The sequence below is a fragment of the Rhopilema esculentum genome, chromosome 20 (genome assembly GCF_057945365.1).
Source record: "Rhopilema esculentum isolate cy_ngs chromosome 20, ASM5794536v1, whole genome shotgun sequence".
In the NCBI taxonomy this organism is placed as follows: Eukaryota; Metazoa; Cnidaria; class Scyphozoa; order Rhizostomeae; family Rhizostomatidae; genus Rhopilema; species Rhopilema esculentum.
The window spans coordinates 7,047,059-7,060,024 of NC_142834.1; the positions used below are offsets into that span (position 1 = coordinate 7,047,059).

Consider the following 12,966-nt stretch of genomic DNA (forward strand, 5'->3'; position numbering starts at 1 on the left):
CCGTGCAACACGTCTTGGAATACAAACTCCAGTCTTCAAATCAAATACAGCCATCCCTCTCTCCCCTACGAGCAATGTTGGCTTACTAAATGAAAAAGAGAGGTTATGGATTATGTTCTTGAGACCTACTTGACATTTTCCTAAAATATCAACATTGTTCTGGGGAAAGGGAGATGGAAGTAGTAGCATTCGCAAAAACGAAATGAAACAAAAAAACGCAATGCAATTTGCTCGATGTTCCAAGTAATTTTTGCAGGCATTGTAGTTGAAAACTGCAAATTCAATGAAAAACTGATATCAAACCCTTGCATACCCAAGCATACTCGTCCAGAATTGTCCAAGTCAAAACCTTTTGGGCACTCGCACATGAATCCACCTTCGAAATTCTTGCAAGTTCCATTTTCACATGGGCTGTCCATACACTCATCAACGTCTTAAATGAAGATAAATTCAGATGATCAGATTCAAGAACAGCATTAATCAGAGACAAAAATCTTGGCAACGACAACATTCGTTTCGACACTTACAAATTAACAGTCATTATCAAATTATAATCATAATAATGAACATTGCAACACATTTTAGGGGTATTTTAGGGGTATTTTGGGGGTATTTTGGGGGTATTGAAAATATAACATATGACCTACACGACAACCATAATGGTGTTATGTTTATTCGCAGAAGCATAGCAAGGGATCCAACGAGCACGAATTGGTTGCAATGACAATACTGGTATAATGCAATCTAAATGACACACGGGTTACAAAAAGTTGTTGAAATGAATACCTACCAATACACTCGGGCATCTTAATGCTTCCTGTACTCTTGTATCCCATATCACATTCGCATTTATAGCCACCAAGTGTGTTGGTGCATTTTCCCTTTTTGCATGGGTTTCCGAGCATCTTGCATTCATCAACATCTGAAATTAAGATAAACATGTATTGCATTAATATATTTGATTCTTCAAAAATACATACAGCTCATTCTCACTGGCAAGTTACTTACTTTACGAGAATTATGTGTGCAGTCCTTGTATACTTGTATATTCACTTCATTTCATTTTTCATGAAATCGCTAGAAAGTAGATTGTTTAAGACGTGCTTGTGTAGAGTGCTGATTGATGAATTTACATTTCAATAGCAAATTAACAAAGTTTAAAAAATATCTACTCAAATATATGAAGGTAATAGCTTTCAGTTCAAATAGAACTTAACCCTGCCACATAGATTGCCCTGCCATGCTTGTTTTCATTCCAACCAATCCACTTGAGAGCATCAAAAGCCACAAAATCTAAGTTCTTAAAGAAAACAAGCCTCATCTTCAAAGCATTTTGAGTATCATTGAACATTAAAGAAATTCTATCATTAAAATACTTTGAAACGGTAGAAATCAACTCACCGAAACTGGGGTCGATTGTGCCATCGCCATCGCCATCCCCGTCTCCACCAAGACCTCCGGGCTTAGTTTTGTCCTTATCCCCATCTTTTCCACCACCAGTTCCGGATGTTGATGGTTTCGTAGTTGGGGTAATACCATCAACAGGGAAGGATGTAGGCTTGATGATATCCGGTTTTCCAATACACAAAGCATTGTACTGGTCTGTGGAAAAGAGATACGGAACCATTTAATGCAAATTAATAAGCAAACAAGCACTTTGGCTATCTTAAAGATACGAAATACCTAAATAGGACCTCCACTGAACGGTACAGAAAGGTCTTTCAAAACTGTAAAAACGGGCCTAAAATTATTAAGGCTTAAACTCCTTCTCATGAGCGATAAGAAGAAGTGACCTCGTTCCAAATTGTTGAATAACGCAATTTTTGATTGGCCGTTGATGGATAAAAAGCATTTCTTCCTGGTGCGTGGTTTTATAGCCTAAGTTTTGAAGACAATAGAACACAGTGGGCCCAGATCACGTATTTTTGGAAATAGGGTCATAAGTCAAGAAATAAGATTTTTGTCGAATTAAACAGACTTCAAATTATCATAACTTTGCAAAAAATTAAGATATTGACATAATTTTTTGTGTGTTTTGTGGGCAATTTATTTGGCTTTCAGAAAAATATAAATTTAAGAAAGCTTTGATAATTTTTTTTTGAACCTATTTCCACCTCTGGGCCAACTGTGTAGAAAGACTAAAACACGAAAAGTAACACTAATGATGAAAAAAGAAAGATTAAGGTGTGAGAAAGATGGATATAAATGTAAAAAGAACGAACCAGAATCTTTGACTGGGCATGTTTCACATGGGTCGCCATAATGGGTACCCATATTGCAACAACATTGGGCGTAGGTGAAATTCATTGGGAACTTTTCGGTGCATTCCTCGGTGATTGGTAGAGGTACTAAAGTGTTGTTCGTTTGGTCGCTATCAGTGTGGAAACATAAGCTCTTCCTTTCGTCTGCAAATGAGAATAATTTGTTTCTTCGTATAATTTGTTAAGCAACCGAATGTTTCATTTTTAAAGACAAAACAGACAAAAACATATCGATATATTGAGAAAAAATGAATCAATAAAACAGGATGAGATCAATAACTTAACTTAGACAGCCTAAGTTAAATATGCAAAAACAATTTTGTGTTTCATTCCATGGTATCAGAATAAGCAAATCCCAGATACTTAAAGCAAAATCCAAAGACAATTATTGGGCTTGTCAATTTATACCAATGTAACTTACCAACACAGAAGTTGTTTGACTTCAGTGTAACTCCAGTTGGGCATTCACATCGGTATGAGCCAGGTGTGTTGATGCATTTTCCTTTTGGACCGCACAAGAAAGGTGTCTTGCATTCGTCGATATCTAGAAAAGGGAGAGATGCTTTTAAGAGTCTGAAAAACCATCTGTTGCGTATCTGATGGGAGATGTAGAAGGTTCATTCTGATAAATGATTGGCAAAACTCGTATTGTGATTGGCAAAGTTGCTTTTAGGTGGGGAAAGGGAGACGACATTGAATGATGGAATCAGACATTGATATTACTGCAAGAATCGCCAACAGTGAGAGTTAGAAAAACAGATATCGAACTTTCATAAAACAGGTTTATTTCGCCACTATTGCTTTGCACTTTCCAAACTTCCAAAACTAATAACAAAATTTGCTTCCTCAAAATACAATGATAATGCCCTTGAGCAGTTTCAAAAAGTATGTTATAGACAAACTAAATCAATGATGTGATGAAACAGGCAAGTTAATAATCATCGACCAACCTTCGCAGTTTTCCATACGATTCAGGAAGAAGCCGTCAGGGCAAAAACATTTTGAGCCGCCTTTTGTGTTGACACATTTTCCATTCTTACAGTAGTTGTTGAACTTTTTGCATTCATCAATATCTGTAGCAAAGAAATTCACAAGAAACTATAAGAGCAGGAAGAGCACATGATAGAAGTGCATTCATTTCTGATATATAAATCGTAACTCCAAAGCTCGTCAACAAAACATTCCAGCAAAAAAACTTAAATGCAAGGATTCGTTTTCTTTAAAATTCAATTGCGCAAAGACTTGCTACTTGGGAAGCAAGCATCCTTCACTGTTTCTCTAGTAAATAGTATCTCTCTAAAGTCTACCAAATTGCAGTTAAAAAATAATTTTCATCAATTTTCATTTGAAACTATTTCATCGTCAAGCTCAACCAGCTAGCTGACTTGCATTGAAATGAATAACGAAAAGAAGAAAATCCAACCTAAAATCATTGTTCCATTTGTGGCCGTGCCAGTTCCTCCAGGGCAAAGGGACTTGTATTCATCTACAAAAAATAAACCAATATTGCATAGCGTGTCTTAATTGCGTCTTTCTGTAGTCAAAATAGAAAAGATAGATAGGAAAGAATATACTTTATCACATAGAACAGGCTTGATACATCGGTCAAGAGTGATACATGGTTCAGAAATGGTTCATTGTTTAACATGTAATACCAGCCAAGAAGCAGTACCTGAATCCCTTGGTGGGCATATTTCACAGACTTTGCCCCATGCCTTGCCAAACCGTGAGCAACAGCAATCACTTTTCATTACAGCGGAAGCGACCGAGTTGGAGCAAGCAGAAGCGTTTGGTGCCACTCTGTAGCAGGGCTCTCTTCGGTTATCTACAGAAATGTAAACATGGATGAGTATCTGTGCAATGAACAAAAATGCCTTCTTAAATATCCTGTTATCAGGAGTGGCTCCTTTTAGATTTGACATTTTAACTTGCAACTTATCCAGACAATTTATCGTACACTCAACATACGATTTCACGAATACGACTGGCGCATCGAATCTTTGTGGACATTACAATACAATTATGAACCCATCCCCGCTTTAAAGGCATGTATTAATTTGCTATATCAAGAACCATCGAAGTTTCGGGAGGCAGTAATGTTGACCTACCAATGCATGCATTCATTTCTTTGTTTGGAACATATCCAGGGTTGCAGTCGCATTTGTACATGCCCATCATATTGACACATTTGCCATTAGTGCACATGCCGGAGGTTTCACACTCATTTATGTCTAAAAATGAAAAAAGATTAAATTATTAGATTAAATTTTGTTATGGCAAATGTGAGGATATAATACTTCAGTTAAAACGCTGGAGTATGTGAGGATCAGAAATACTTTGCTATGGCATGGAGCACAATACCTGCCTATATCTAGAAATGCCAAGCAGTAGCATCGATCAAGGTATATATTCACCCATCAATCTGTTCCTATCCATTAGAATGAAGAGTAGTGAAGATTCTAGATAGACTATTTCTGATGCAACGAGGCAACACCCCTTTCCCTAATATTCCCAATTCATAACCTTAAAGAAATGCAAGTCATACGACTGCAAGTTGTAACCGAAAAAATGGTCGTCCAACCTGTGCAGTTGTTGTTCGTCTTATCAAGCTGGAATCCAACATCACATTCACATTTGAAGCCGCCAACGAGATTGATGCATTTACCATGGTTACAAATAACGCCTTTAAGTGATACACACTCGTCAATGTCTGCGAAGCAAAAGGAACATAATCAAAAACATTTTAATGATGGCGAAGCAAAAAGGCCATAAATAGAAAAAACATACTTTACAGAGTCAAGGACAGATTGTAAACATGCTTGATATAAAATCTACGACAAACAAGCCAAAACATTTGGAATCATGACATCTTGCTTATGATGAAATCACACGTAAGAAGTATATTTACATCAGAGCATATTTTGGTTTAGCAATCTAGCCCCAAGGACTAAAACGACTCCTTTATTTGTATGATATACTTAATATAATTTATCAGGCATGCAACAAGTAAAGAAAAAGTACCCAAGCAAGATTTCTTGTCAGCAGATCTCTGGAACCCGAAGTCATAGCAACTGCACTCGTATCCGCCAATCGTGTTTGAGCACTGGCCGTATTTGCAAAGTGTTTTGTCTTCGACACATTCATTGATGTCTATGGCACAAGAAATGAAAATGTTATCAAAAGTGAATACATTTTGATTGCAATTACACTTTTAAACTGCGCATTAATACTAGCTATAGTCTCCTTTTGGCGTCTTTCACCTTATATACCTGTAAAAGTGGCAACTCAAAAGCAGAAGCTGCAATACAAAATATTCTATATCGACCTACTTTCCACGGAAACTGCAACAAACAAAGAATGATACTTAAGATTTAAATTTGATTAAATGCAAAGAAAACCATCTATTCCACTGTTTGACATACAACCGGAAAATCTTTTTACTAAGGGGAAGTGATGTAGTGTATATCAATATACACCGTGTTTAGAACAATACAGTAGGAGCTCTGGGTCTCTTGCCCATGACTCTTTTACATTTATAATCTTGTTGTAAGTCTTGGTTGTTGATTTTGTGTGCATGGAAAAGTACAGCTATGTCTCTTTCTCTGGTTAACTTGAACTAACCGACTCGAAGGATTTTTGAGACACTAAAATACTGTTAATGCCACTTAGGATTTCAACTTTAGATTGGTTAGCTCCAGGTCAAATATCTTAGGACCTCATTGGATCTCAGAACTGCCTGTCCATTCTGGATCTGAAACCATTACTGCTTCCTCAATTCATTTTTCTCTCACCAGGATATTATAGAAAAAACGACACTCACCGACACAAGTTCTTCCGTCTCCAGAGAAACCAGCTTTGCATTGGCATGTGAAGCTTCCCAGTGTGTTTGTACAATCAGCATCAAGAGAGCAAGTTGAAAGGCCGAGCTTGCATTCATCAAGATCTACATTAAAATACGTTCAAGTAACGTTAAAATAGAGTGTAAAGGCTTCAATACCATAAAAACAATTCCAGTTAGTGGAGCCAAGAATGTTAAGGAGAAGGTTTAAAAATAAAAAGTTAACATTTAAACAAGGCATTGAAAACAAAACTGAACGCAATTTCGGGGCAATGAAGATCTTTTGAATGAATGAGAGCATCTCCTGACAGAGCAAACACCCTTGTAGTCTATGAAAACCCTATATCTACATAATATATTCATTCCATTACTATCTTTAATCAAATAGGGAAACCCACTGTCTAGTGACAAACGATATCTTCAATCCTTTAAACAACTTCGAATTTGTCACACCACTGAAAATCATTAAGGTTTTCTCTTATTTGTGGTATTACCTAATATGCACGAGGCTTATAGTGACCGAACCATGTGAGACGTGACAACTACGATACATCATTTACACATAAACACTCAATCCGAATGGAACAATGGCGGATTCAGAAAATCAAAATCCCAGAATAAATGCCATGATCTCAGTCACGTAGGTCAAGGAGAGGTAAGTCGAGCCTCCGTTAAGGTGTAAAGACAATGGCTGTCCCATAGGGATTTACACCTACACATTAAGAATAGGTAACCAGCTTTTGTTCATTCCCAATTACAAGCCACAACTACTGAGCTGCTAAGCACTCCTTTGCTGTTACTGAGTAGCCCTTATGGCTAAAAGTAGCACCTATAGTTTCCCATAATTACTAGATTCGATTCTTATCTGTTATTAGCATCTTTGGCTCCTACCAAAGCAATCGTCCTTGGCTTACATTACACCCAAAAACCAGGAAATTTACTTAATAGTATTATAATCGTTAAATTATCGATGTTATATTTGTGGAAGTGACATAGCATCTTAACAAAATGTATACAGTGTCCAAAATGGGAGAGCTGGTATCTTCAAAATGGTGTTTCCAGAAACTCTAAAGGGCGTGGCCCTAACATACTGCAACACTCACCTTGGCACTCCTTGCCGTTTCCTTCGTAGCCCGGTTTGCACTGGCATTGGAAGCTTCCCACAGTGTTGACGCATCGTGCATCTTTGTGACAACCTCCTTTGTCTCCGCTTGCGCACTCGTCGATATCTTTGAATACAAGAATGGGTAATATTATGAGATGCCACACAATCATCTTAATCAACTGTTCAGCTGAATACTTATCACATGTAGCGGTTGGGAACACACCCACTATGCACTACGCTTTCTGAAAACAGTGAAATCCGTGCAGGGCTTGTGTATACCAGCTACTTGATTCATTCATGCCCCCTTAATCAAACGGTAAACCACAAATGGACTGGCTCGATCCGTCAATGGAAATGAAGTTTAGAAGCCTAGAGCAAACAACCAGTAGCTTTTCAAGGACACACCCATCCCTTAGAAGGTTTTATAGCTACAAGCCGTTACAACTGCCCATCAGAAACCAACACTGGCAAGGCATCTTAACAAACACGACGTAGGATTTTGATCACAGTGTGCAAATCCTGTCTTAAAGTATCATTCTGAAACCACTTGTAAAATATTGAAATTTATAAGATATTCTGTTTGCAAAATAAAGAAAATAGGAATACAAATTTAACGGGCTAGTGTCAGATTAAGCTCGATTGAGGTACAAATCATTCAGCCTAATCTCTCCAATGAAACGAGTCTAACTTAGCGGCTACCCGTGTTGACATTCGTGACATTGCGTTTCGCCAAAATAACAGTTTCGTGACGGTTGTTGCAGATTAAGGAGTACTACTTGTAATTCTGCAGCACAAGAGATGAGAGACAACAACTCAACGGGCCTAAAGGGCACGGTACAAGTCCAATATTTATATCAGTGGGTGGGATAAGAAAAACCGCGGATTTTATGCGAAAAGGGACTGATAAATGCAGTAAGGATATGCATCTGACATTGTGCATGTCAAAACGTATCCTGTGAAAAACTATATTTTAAGCAAAGGAACAATGATATCCAGATAAGTTCATTTTTGTAAAGCTGACGTCTGAGTTTTGAAACGAGTAGCCTATGTAAGCAAATAGCACATGTTTAGATGTTTGTAACACAAGCAAAAGATTACTGTCAATGAAAAATAGACTGCAGCACTCACCAATACAGGCCATTGCTTGTTTGTTGAGCTTGAAGCCTTTGCGACACTCGCACATAAATGATCCAGCTGTATTCAAACACTTTCCGTTCTGACAGCTGTTCTTGTCCTTGCATTCATCAACATCTGCAAAGAAAAAAGCACAAGAAGGTTAACACAGAGCAAAAAATGTGATTATTCTTGCCTTCATTTCAAAGATTCGCTTCTGAACCAAAACGAAGACAAAACTTGTATCTCCCGAACTACGAAATCTTTAAAAAGTCAGTTTCCAGAGTACACAAATAACATCTTGCCTTCAATCTAAAAGATATTTTCGATCAAAGTTTGGGGTCCTTTCCTCTACCCCCAACCCACTCCCCCAAGGCATTATTCCTGGCTCTGACTATCATATTTCTTGCACTTTTCTATATCAGCGTTTTGGATTTTTACAAGCTTCTCAATACGCCCTGGGGCATTTAGCAGATACTAACAACCTACCGTGAAAGTAGGTGCTAATACCCCGTGAAACAAGAAAAAACTCCAAAGCCCGTTTTTCTGGTTCACGGCTGCCAACACTTGTAAAGTGATTGTTCTTTGCAGTAAAAAATGGGTAAAACACACAATTAGTGAATCACAGAAATAAAAGATTTCGCCACAGAATACATTCTAGCTGTCGAGAAATTCTGTTAATGGTTTTACAGTTTTTTCAATACATCTCGTGTTTCTTACTCTTTTGCAGAGATGGCTTAATTCCGAACCGAGTCAAATTTCTCATTTATCAACTTTTACTGTTACTGTTCAGCTTCAATAATTCATGATGTTGGAGATATGCTCGCTAAAATTATTTGAAGAGTAAAGGAACAAACGAAACAATATTAAGTAAGAAGGCAAAGTATAAAAACGTAAAAAAAATTGGCTAGGCGTTGAAAGAATGAGCAACGTTTATAACTTTAATGATTGGTTTCGTGCAAGAATTTTTTAAACCGTGTCTCTCTCAATCTCATCATAAGCGTAAAAGGAACTGTTCGTTGTATTTTAAAAAAACTCTGTTAACATGTAACCCAATCCAGATCTGATTAACGCATGAATTTTGGAATGGAAAGAGTAGAGATGCCAAGAGAAATACTAACCAACGCAGGCTTTTCCATCAGCAGTCGCTTCGTAGCCAGTGTTACAACTGCAAACATGGCCGCCAATTACATTTTTACACTCGTTTCCTTCTCCACAAACATCTGGATTCTTCGTGCATTCGTCAATATCTATAAAGACAATTAAAGAACGCATTATTTTGGCGACTCGTTAAGCCTGCTACTAAATTTATCTTATAATGATGCTACGGTAAAGTATGCCTTGTAGCAGACTTCAGTTATATCGTATTCTACACCTGGCACTCCATTTTTAACTTTTCGCTTTTACAATACATAAACAGCTTTTGCAGTAAATAGTTTGTCAGATACCATTCAAGCTGATGGCAAATCAACTCAGTATAATTGCAACCCGTTGTTTATGTCTGACTAGATAGAAAATGCTAGCAAACCTTCACAGTTCCTTTTGTTTGCTGTCAGTTGGTAGCCATCTTGACACTTGCATTCGTAGCTTCCAATAGTATTGTTACAGATATATTCACAACCACCGTTGTTTATCTGACACTCATCAACGTCTGTAAAAGTAAAACTTTCACAATTAGGATATTTCCAATGGAACACATGAAATCATGGCCACACTAAACTATCAGGTAAACTTAGCATAATAGTTGTACGATGGAAAACAGAAGTTCTTAGATAAGGGTGCCCACTCTACTTATCGATATACTAAATTTCTTAATAAATATCAGTGTAATTCGTTCAAATGATAATTGACAAGTGACATTCACGAATATTTAGAAAAATAGAAGAACCATGGGTCCTTGAATTTGTGCTTTAAAGGGATACTTTTCGAAATGAGAAATAAAGCAGATTGGACAACTTTGGTGTGATAGTCTTCAAAGCTTGGTCAACTAGGTGATGGTCAAGAAAATTTTGACTACACATCACAAGGGGGCAACAAATTATTTGCTGATTTCACCACGTTACAACATTACCCTGAAAAGCACGGGTTGACCTAGTCAGTCAGCAACAACAACAGTCAACAACAACAACAGCCAACAAATTGATATTAGGTGCCAGCAAGCGCAACCCACCAAGACAAGACTTCATATCTCTGCTCTGCTTGAAACCAGATGCGCAGGCGCACAGGTATCCACCATTGAAGTTTTGACATCTGCCATATCTGCAGACTCCTGGGATTCTTGTGCATTCATCAATATCTGGAATTAAAAATACAAAGCCTTTTTAAACAAAGTTAACAATCAAAACAAATTAATTCTAGCTGCAATGAACAGGTACAGAAGCTTCTCGGTCAAACACACTGCTTCCTTGCGTTTAAGCTATCTGAAATACTCGTCTACCTCAAATAAAACATATTTGTGTCATCAGAGGTGCCCTCTATCAACTTATATCTCAATTAACCTGAAACTGTCTCTAAGATTCTAGTTTACCTGATAACCTTTTCTACCCTGCCAAGACGTGTACATTAACTCGTTGAATGAAATATCTTATCAAATCTCATCAGTTTCGAATACTTAATAGCGAGATACCTTCACAGTCGATTCCGCCACCCATTACTTCTGTTCCGGCTGGGCATTCGCATCTGTAAGAGCCTTGTGTGTTGATACATCTACCTCCCATACATGGCATAGGATTCGACTCAGTACACTCATCAATATCTAAAAGAAGATAGCGAGCATAAAAACAAAATTTTATGAAAACAAAATCCATGTAATAGCATGCACCACACAAAGTAATAGCTTATTGGAATGTCTTCTTCAATAAAAAAGTCACTTATTTAGACAGAACGATCTAAAGATAATGTCTCTTGTCTTGAGAAGGCTCCTAAGTAACACTTGGTTGCGTTTTCTGAGTGAGGCTCAAATGAGTCTTACCCATGCACATCTCCATCATCATTGAGTTCCTGTATCCAGGTTCACATTGGCAACGGAAAGATCCGGGTGTGTTGATGCACTTTCCAGAACCGCAAATACCCTTGGCGATCTTACATTCATCAATATCTAGAACAAAAATGTGCATCATGACAATGACGTAACAAAATCATTGGAAACCAGATTGCTAGGATCAAGAGGTATGGCTTAAAGTAACTTAAGTGCAAATCTCAACCTAACCAACTTTTTGGATAAACTGATCAAATAAACAAAACAATCAGACTTCAGCTGCCAAAAACAGGTTGAATGAAATAATGGTCTTTATGATAAACAGGGCATCGCTTTCACTTCTATTTAACATATTGTTTGAAATCAAAGCCTTTGGCTTAAGGCCTGTGACGGTAATTAGATATCAAGATGCGACCAGGAACTGTATTATAAATGAAGGTAGGACACAAGAGAAACTTGTCCACATGAAAGATTTCAACCTACCAAATGAAGAGAAATATAAAACACACACACACCTTCGCAAGCTTTTCCTTTCTCGTCGACATCATAGCCTCTATCGCAAATACACTTGAATGATCCTTGTGTGTTGATACACTTTCCATTCTTGCACATGCCAAACAAACATTCATTGACGTCTGCAAGAACAGAATTTCAACTATATAATGATTGCAAATGCATAGGACTGCACAAATTCTAATAAGAATGAAGACAGGTGCAATAAAAAGCTCTTTAATGTCCTTAGATTACGAACACAGATACCCATGTATCCGTATGATATACTCGCGTTATCTAATGCTTCCTAGGAGTAGTAACCAATAGACATCGAGTAATATGTGCATTAACCAGTCAAAACATCATAACGGAAAAACGCACTTGCTTGGATTACTTACCTAACTTTCCGGCTTTGCAGAGCTCATTGTACGAGGCTATATGAAGATATAAAAGGCTTTTTAAAACCACATTTGTGTAAGTTTTCGTGCGATCAATAAACATAAATTCCAACCAGATACAGAAAGTTTAGCCTCATTCAAATACTTTATGCATGTCATGTCATTGGTAAAGCATTATTCCTGTCGATAAGCGCTTGCAGATTAAAAGCAAGAGAATCTGAATGACAGGCGTGAGTTACATAAATACGTTGGAAAAAATATTAAATTTAAAGAGAACATTGCGAAGTATGAGACGAGAAAAGGACCAAGATATATGAAAAGAAGCGAATGAAGAATCTTGCTCTAAAAACGTAGTTGCGTTGCAATTTTTTCTACTTTTGTCCATATGTATAGAAACAACTATGTTTAATAAAAACTGGTAAATTGACTACAACTATTGGTAAAAATGACAATGGGAATTTAATCATAAATAAACCATCAGGATGTAAAACTATCATGAGAAAATCTTTATCGTGGTAGAGCTGCAATTTCTCAAAATAAAATTGCGACTCGCGCTACTTACGACTGTCTTTGAGTGGGCAAATTTCGCAGGGTGTTCCCCATGCCTTTCCAATTACTGAACAACAACAGTTGCTCTTTGTCTGGTTGCCAGGGATTGGGTTTTTGCAGCTATCTCTGGTAAAGCTTTCATAACAGGCTCCTCTTCTTGTGTCTGAAGCAAAAAAAGGCGCAATTCAGGAATAATGTAAAAAGGCAAACCTGCTCCTAACCTTTTCTTATTA

The 12,966-nt window shown here is 37.4% G+C and overlaps 1 protein-coding gene across 2 annotated transcripts in view; it reads right to left on the bottom strand.

The window, feature by feature from the left end:
- The window catches only part of LOC135687370 (fibrillin-2), a 52,763-nt gene that overhangs the window by 11,017 nt on the left and 28,780 nt on the right, over positions 1-12,966 (bottom strand). Inside the window, exons 28-49 of one of the 2 annotated variants that reach the window (XM_065203912.2) lie at positions 12,747-12,896; positions 12,185-12,220; positions 11,810-11,929; positions 11,289-11,414; positions 10,944-11,072; positions 10,488-10,613; positions 9,846-9,968; positions 9,439-9,567; positions 8,333-8,455; positions 7,203-7,328; positions 6,082-6,204; positions 5,283-5,411; positions 4,843-4,971; positions 4,370-4,492; positions 3,934-4,086; positions 3,685-3,747; positions 3,212-3,334; positions 2,683-2,805; positions 2,223-2,405; positions 1,402-1,602; positions 791-922; positions 314-433 (exon numbers count right to left, since the gene is read on the bottom strand). In XM_065203912.2, the coding sequence (XP_065059984.2) occupies positions 314-433; positions 791-922; positions 1,402-1,602; positions 2,223-2,405; positions 2,683-2,805; positions 3,212-3,334; positions 3,685-3,747; positions 3,934-4,086; positions 4,370-4,492; positions 4,843-4,971; positions 5,283-5,411; positions 6,082-6,204; positions 7,203-7,328; positions 8,333-8,455; positions 9,439-9,567; positions 9,846-9,968; positions 10,488-10,613; positions 10,944-11,072; positions 11,289-11,414; positions 11,810-11,929; positions 12,185-12,220; positions 12,747-12,896 (2,790 nt within the window). The remainder of the gene's footprint in view (positions 1-313; positions 434-790; positions 923-1,401; positions 1,603-2,222; positions 2,406-2,682; positions 2,806-3,211; positions 3,335-3,684; positions 3,748-3,933; positions 4,087-4,369; positions 4,493-4,842; positions 4,972-5,282; positions 5,412-6,081; positions 6,205-7,202; positions 7,329-8,332; positions 8,456-9,438; positions 9,568-9,845; positions 9,969-10,487; positions 10,614-10,943; positions 11,073-11,288; positions 11,415-11,809; positions 11,930-12,184; positions 12,221-12,746; positions 12,897-12,966) is intronic. The other variant, XM_089114629.1, reaches the window with a different exon arrangement.